The sequence below is a fragment of the Manis javanica genome, chromosome 6, assembly GCF_040802235.1.
Source record: "Manis javanica isolate MJ-LG chromosome 6, MJ_LKY, whole genome shotgun sequence".
Taxonomy (NCBI): domain Eukaryota; kingdom Metazoa; phylum Chordata; class Mammalia; order Pholidota; family Manidae; genus Manis; species Manis javanica.
The window spans coordinates 61,522,467-61,530,160 of NC_133161.1; the positions used below are offsets into that span (position 1 = coordinate 61,522,467).

At 41.0% G+C, this 7,694-nt stretch overlaps 1 protein-coding gene across 4 annotated transcripts; it reads right to left on the reverse strand.

The window, feature by feature from the left end:
* Positions 1 to 2,069: 2,069 nt before the first annotated feature.
* Positions 2,070 to 4,821, reverse strand: ARL4A (ARF like GTPase 4A). Of its 4 annotated transcripts, none has more exons than XM_017649530.3 (2): positions 4,190 to 4,821; positions 2,070 to 3,066 (listed from the first exon to the last, which is right to left on the reverse strand). In XM_017649530.3, the coding sequence occupies exon 2, from the start codon at positions 2,978 to 2,980 to the stop codon at positions 2,378 to 2,380; it is 603 nt and encodes a 200-aa protein (XP_017505019.1). In that variant the 5' UTR covers positions 2,981 to 3,066; positions 4,190 to 4,821; the 3' UTR covers positions 2,070 to 2,377. The 4 variants fall into 4 exon arrangements, with proteins under 4 accessions (XP_017505019.1, XP_017505020.1, XP_017505018.1 ...); XM_017649531.3 differs by having other exon boundaries at positions 2,070 to 3,069; XM_017649529.3 differs by lacking the exon at positions 4,190 to 4,821 and adding an exon at positions 3,504 to 4,166.
* Between the last annotated feature and the right edge of the window lie 2,873 nt (positions 4,822 to 7,694).

A 7,694-nucleotide genomic window follows, 5' to 3' on the forward strand; every position in this document is an offset into this window, starting at 1 on the left:
TTGCTGAAGTATACAACACTTTCTCCTAAATGTTTATAATCCATTTAAGTCTCTAAATATCAAAACTTTTTTAAAGTTTGTTCTTTGATAGTAATTTGAAATTAGAGTTGTCCTTGATTAATATTTGGCATTAAACCAAATTAACTTCAACTGTAAGAAAATACCTTAGAAATATACTTTAGAAAAAGTGTACCTTAATAAAACTAGATACAAAAGTACTGTCTAAACTCTTCAGGGTTTACTTTGAGACTCATTATCCTACTACCGGTATTTCAAGTTAGAATAGGGGATTGGAAATCTGCATTTAGCAAACTGGAAAATCTTGTGAGTTTTGTAGTTGAAAGCCTATTTTATAAATAAAAGCTAGTACAGTGTTCATGCCATTTCGTTTTTTGTTGTTCTTCACTAAATATGAAATGCTCTAGATAACATGGATTTGCTCCCCCAATTCTCAAGCTAAAAAATAAAGGTCAAGACACTTCAACTTTCAATAATTAAAACAGTACTATTTTATACAGCAAGTATGTAAAGATTACAGGAGGGCTGACAATCTAAATTGATTCACAGATTTATTTTTCAGCAAGGTTTATTAATCCACCATGAATCTAGTAATGTTTGGACTATAGACCATGATTTCATATAGTGAAGGGCAAATATAAACTCTCCAAGAAAACAGTCTTTGGTGTCTGTCACACTTAAACAGAACCATACTACTATACAACTATGTAACCCAGCTGTCAAAGTTATCATCACTCACCTAATTAAAAGCTTCAGCCAAAGTGGAAATACATTAAAACTCAAACACTGTTCTCCTAGTGCCTCAAGTAGTTTATTGATAATTATTATCCACATTTCTATAAATATAAACATTCTAAGTGACTGTCACTAGTGCAGGTATATTTAACATATGAAAGCTCCACAGGAAGCTACTTCATTTTGTGTGTAACAAGAATCAAGTTTCCAAAAACTCAGCGGTGCCATTAAAAGAAACAAAAACAAAAACAAAACCTGGCTACCAAAGTGCATTTCTTTTGGTTATCTTCAGAATAGCTATTTGCTTTACAGACAGACATTTTATTTGCTAATATATGATCTCTGGAAGTAAGTCTTTGCCTATAGATAAGAATTAGATGGTTTTTCCTCCTAAGGGTTTTTAAAAATTCCAGTGTTAAACAGCACCAAGTGAATTTTCACGAAACATAGCTTTGCTACTTTCCCCTACATTTTCTGTAATTGGAATTCTTATCTGTAGTACTGTACCATTTCTTATCATCTTATAATCAGAACTGGATTGGCTGTATAACACTGTTTAGTTTGTAAACAAAAAGTTAAAGCTCAGAGTACATACAGGGTTATCTCGTACATTTTCACTCCACAGCGCTTCAGGTGTTGTTTATAAAGCCTTTGCTCCTCCCAAAACACTACACAATTATATGAAACCACGTCTGTGTTCAGCCAGCAAATATTAATAAAACAAGTATTTTATAACTGGAATACTTTAGAGACCATATATTGCAGTTACATCCTCTTGACTGAATTGTTTTCTTCATAAATCCATACATAAATCCCAGCATGTGCATTTATGATTAATCTACATACCCAAAGGTACTACTATATAGGAGTTATGTTGTTCTTCCAAAGTGCTTCCAACAAACAATAACAGCCCTAAATCCCAAGTGTTTTAAACCTGATTGTGTAGAAAGAATGTATAGCTATTTCTGAAAAGACTATACACCAAAACATGCTTTGTTGAGAAAAATATTCCATGCACTTGAATATGCCCCAAATACCTTATTTTGAGAAAGACCAACTTAAACATTGTCTAGAATTAAGATATAGATAGCATTACAATATGATTCCACAAAATGTCAAAATTCATTTGGTCAAACTTAAAAACACTTCCTCCTTGTCCCTTACTTGTTGGACCAATGTGATCAATATAATTGTATGTATGTTAATCTACCTTAGTATTTCCATTCATTTTATTTTCTCTTAGCATACAAAGCCTTGTATGCAATATCCTTGGCAAAGGCTTCTCCCAAAAAGATACAAGCACAAAACATTAGGCAGACACTCCTCAAAAAGTTTTATTTCACTAACTTCAGGTTCAAATTTCCACAACTGGTTTCTTGTCAATTTACTATTCTTGCTTGGCTTCCCAAAATGTTAGTACCAAGATTTGTGGGGTAGGGAGAAGAGACCACTTTAAGAAGCATTCACTCATCTTCCACAAAGCAAAAGAATTGGGCATCTGATTGTTCAACAAAACAAACAGCATCCAGGAGGGCAGGCAGGCAAACCAGGCTGTAGACACTTCCATTTGTCAAAATCAGACCAGAGAAAACCTACTCCACACAGATATAAAAGGTGTCACCATTCATCTTTTCTTTTTCTGTTGGCGCAACATTTTTCTTCTTTTAATTATCATATCATGTAGTTTCTCAAGTCCTTCCTTTAGTCCATCTCCTATGATCGCACAGGTGGGCTGCAAATGCCATGGAGTTGATGAGCTCAGTTCACCCATTGCCAACAATTTCTCGATTTCTGAGAGAGACAATGAGTTCCTCAAGTCTTGTTTGTTAGCAACTATAAGTACAGGGACTCCTTGATTTTCTGATATCCTAGTTATTTTATGAAGTTCAGTTTTGGCTTCTTCCATCCTTTCAACATCAACAGAGTCCACAACAAACACAATGCCATCTGTGCATCTGGTATATGACTTCCACAGTGGCCTCAATTTCTCCTGACCACCTACATCCCAGAAGTGAAAAGTAACTGTTTTAGAATTCCCCAACGTTACCTTAATTTTTTCAGTATTAAATCCTTTGGTAGGTACAGTATTTACAAATTCATTGAACTGCAGCCTGTATAATACAGTTGTCTTTCCAGCACAGTCCAAACCCAGAATAACAATGTGAAAGGACTGAAATGATGGCAGGCTGGACAGGATAGAAGTCTGGTCTGACAGTCCATTCCCCATTTCCACCTGCAAATAAATCTTCCAAATGGAAATGCTTTCTTCTGACTGCTTTAGAACTTCTCTTCCTAGGGGATCCCGCTACAAGACTGCTGAGGGGAAAATGGATAAGTTATTCTTGTGAAATAATGTACTACAACTGTTTTCCCCTTTTTGTGAGAAAATAAGTAACACCAGGGGCTTAATAAAACTTGCTTCAATAAACAAACCAAATGAAATATGAAACGTACGCGATCCAAGACAAAACGACAGAATAATCACTGTGATTGAAATTCTTTCACATTCCCTGGAACTGCAGGAAAGAGTACCTTACTCCTCTGGGTCTCCAAATCTCAAAGACCTCATTCCGGAGACAACCTCATCACCAGCAACTGGTCCAAGTGGCGGTAACCACAGGAGTGCCTTTTTTGGCAGAAAATTTGTAACACAAAATCCTATCTTGGGAACCTAATTCCACATGCTTAACAGCATACCCAAGGTGACTATATCCTTCCCGTCTCCAAATAAAAAGGCACAATGCTCTCACCTCCGTAATTGGAGTCTGGGTCCACATGAGAAAGCATTGGTAGGCGTCTTTATGCTGGGGTAACGTACCCCAAGTCCGCTCAGCTTAACTCTCCACGCAGCTCTGGCGTTGCTGCGCTAGAAGCCGTAGATTCGGACTCCGGCCACGCCCACTCCACACGGCCCACCCCGGAGCCCAAACCCGATTGGTCACCCGCTTCAGAAGGCCACGCTGCGCCCGCCCCCCACCCTAATTGGTAAGAGTAACTGCCGCTCCCTGCGCGGCGAAGCCTGGCTCTCCCTGGGTCTGCAAGGACCACCTGTTGCCCTCAAGTTGGAAAATAAGGCACCTGCGGAGGGATCGGAGCGGCCTCTGCAGGAGAAAGAGAGCTTCAACCAGTGGGTCCTAGCTCCGCAGGCCGCTCGCCCCGCCCGCCCGGGCGCACCTGCAGCGCGGCCCAGGGACCCTGCTCCGCGGCTCTCACATCCGGGGCCCGCAGGCACTGCTGGCGCGTTAACCCTTTGCTGGCCGGAGGGTGCTACCTGCGGCCGCGTCGGCCGGCACACTGAATGACCCGAACTGCGGCTGCGCCGGGGCAGGCCCACCATCCCCGCTATGCGAGAACTTCACCCGGTCCCTCTACACCCGAAAGGCTTCTCTCCTCGGCAAGAGCAGTCACGCCAGCTACCCGCCCCGCTGCGGCTCACCTGACTAACCGTCCTTGCCTCGTCTTAACCCAGCGTGGGCCACAGCCGCCGGGGAGCGGGGTGATACCTGCCGGCGAGCACCGGCGAGGCCTGGGCGTTGGCAAGGGACGACTCGGCTCCCCGGGAGGCGGCGGGCGCCGCGCGCCAGACCGCTCTAACGGTGCTCCACCGACCGCTCCCCGTGCCTGCGGCGGCCCCGCCCCCTAGTCGCGTTCGCCCCGCGTCGGCCAGTCGGGGGCGTACGGGAGCCCGGTCTCCTAGCAACGCCAAAACAAGGTCACTTTCGAACTGGCCTAGCGCGGGCAGGCTGCTGGCGAAGTCGGGTGGGGCTTCCGGCCTCATCCCCCGGAGCCGTTGTGTCTGTGACGCTTCCTGCAGCCCGCAGCTTCCTTCGGGCTGGTCCCCCGGCCCCACCCGGCACCGCCTATCCTCAGGACACTATACGGCGTCCTTTGGGCGGTGGCCGGTGACGTAGGGTCAGGGATTTCAGAAGACACCGGACGGGCGGGCCTCTTGTATAACGGGTGACGCGGACGTGCCACGGTAGCTGCCTTGGGTGTCACGGCCGGACTAGTGTGTGTAACGCACCTTCCTTTTGCAAACAAATAGCCTCTACCACGTGATCTTAGCAGCATCTCTCTGAGGTGGCGACACGTAGAAATTTCCTAGTTTTACAAATGAAAAAATACACTGTAAGATTAAATGGCTATTTCTAATGACCCAAGGAAAATTAGTGGTGGTCCTAGAACTTATATCTATCAGTCATTAAATATATGATGCTTTCCATTTAATAATTCTGACTCATTGCAATTTGTGCTTGATCTATACGCCTAAAATATAGTCAAGTACAATTCTATGTGAAAAAATGGTGAGCAAATCAGATATTGTCCTGCTCTCTTGGAATATTGGTCTCATGGGAGAAAAAGTAACCAAATTGCCACATGAAATGTGATCATTTCAGGGTGCTTATCACTGAAGGAGAGGTACTGATAAAGTTCTGGGAAAACATCAATGAACAAATGTCTTTTTGGTGGAGGAGGCTATAAGAGGTTGGAACTCAGAAAAATCTATATGGTGATCGAAAACGTGCACTTTTAAAACATGGATTGAAATTTTCTCAAGAAATTGATTTTTTCCAACACCATTACTGCTAGTGATACTTATCTCCTTTATGACTAGCATAGGGAAAGTACTTGTCATACAAGATATTTTCTGACACAGAAACCTAAGGACTAAGCACAATGCATATTGTTCAAGACAATAGTAATTTTGGAAATAAAGCTACAAGTCTCAAATGGCATATTCTGTCAAATTACTGAATATAGGATAAGCTAAAGCTTACCTTACTAAAATTGTGGAATCTCATTAGCCAATTATAATAATCAGCCAGTTAGTGATAAAGCTTAGGGCAATGACTAGTCTACTTGGAAATTTAAAGGGAAACTTTAAGCTGGAAAAACTTGCAAGTTCTCCTTAAAGGAAGACTTAAAAGCGTGATTCTATGACAGGCTTTTGTTTACAATAGCTCTGCAATAAGTAAGCCCTTCCCATACTGGTTGCAAGGGTGCATTTTGGCACAGTGTTCCTTGGAGCAAAAAAGATGAGATAGGAAAGTAACAGAGTTTCCACTCTTGTAGAATCACCATCACTGAAACTGCACTTTAATGTTATATCCTAGAGTTATAACTAGAATAAGAGTTGGCAAACTACAGTGCAAATTCAGGAGGTAAGTATGGTTTTTACATTGTTTAAAGGGCTGCAACATGAAAGATCAGAATATACAGCAGAGGTCATCTGTGGTCCAAAACCTAAAATATCTGTTCTTTGGCTCTTTATAGGAAAATGATACTCCTGCTCTATAAGCAATAAGAACCATATCAAAACTGCAACAAATGGTATAAAAAGGTGAAATTCATGGAATACACTGTCTACTTTCTTGTGCAGTCCTGTAAATGGCCCATTTAGATATCTTATTTAAATGCTATTTCAGGAAAACGTTCCCTTTAGGCTCCAGTTCAGAAACTGTGTGCCGAGATGCTCCGCTGTGCCTCAGGGAACTACTAAGGATTCTGTGGGATATTTTAACTTTTTGAGGGAAACACAGTGCCATCTCTTGGATCCTGTCAACAACTACAACTATTAAGTTGCTTGGCTCTATCTACTTAAATGGAACCTTGGGGTATTTCTTTTGGCTGAGGCACCATGAAAAAATTACTGAGACACTAGGGGCACTGTGAAACTGCATTTAGTTAAGGTTTTCCAAACTTAGCTAATAATGAGAATCACCTGGTAGTACTTGTACAAATATAGATTACTGATCCCCATTATATAACTGCCAAATCAGAATGATACAGGAGAGGTTAGGGATCTGCATTTCAGCAAGTATCCCAAGTTATTAATGATTAGGTATTTTGAGGAAATACTAACCTTAAGAAAGGAGGAAGTTTTTGTCCTTTCAAATAACTACAGTTGAGTAATGTACCATGTTCCTCTTTTTGAATACCAGGGTCCAGATCAAATCTGATGCCTATAGCAGTTTTTCTTTATTCCATAATCTGATTTTCTATGATATACTTGTGTTAAGCATGAACATACTGCAACTAATGTCCTTCTCAACCTTTGCCGTTTATTTTTATATACTGCTGCCTCTTCTAAGACACCTCGCTTTATTTGTTTCAATACATATTTAGTTGAATCTCTCAAGCTTGGAGGTCTGGGTAAACAGAAGGCATGGTCTCTGGGAGAAGGAACTGGTGTAGTGGAGGTGACAGACACACAAGCACATAACTGCTATGATATTCAAAGGATTTCTGAATAGTAAAATGGAAGTTATTATCAAGTCCTATGCTTATACAAATTTTATCTGGCAGAGTCAAGATAACAGAGAAATGTAATTTTTAAAGTTGAATATTAAAAGAACTCAACACCAGACAAAGGGCAGGGAAAAGATCTGCAGGTAGAAGCTACAGTATACACATCATGGAGGCATAAAGTTTATGATATGTTCAAACACATCCTAAAAGAGGAGATTAAAATTTCCCATTGGGAAAAAAAGGATGTGCTAGAGGAACTTTAATACCTGTCATTCAGGTAGAAAATCAATGAGGAATCAGCATTTGAACAGTCTATAGACCAAATACAGTAACAGACATATACAGACCATTCCATCCAACAAGCAGCAGGAACACGCACTCTTCTCAAATCCACATGGAATATTATCGAGGATAGATCATATCACCACCAGAAATTCAAGACTGAACATATATCAAGTGTCTTTTCTGACCACAATGACATGAAATTAGAAAGGAGGAGGAAATTCACAACAATACACAATTCACAATTGAACATTAAAGAACACACTCCTGATCAACCAGTGGCTCAAAGAAGAAATAAAAAAGAAATCAAAAACTATCTTGAGACAAATGAAAATGGAAACACAACATAAACCTATGGGATACAGCAAAAGCAATTCTAATAGGAGTTTATAGCTGTAAATCCCTGTGTT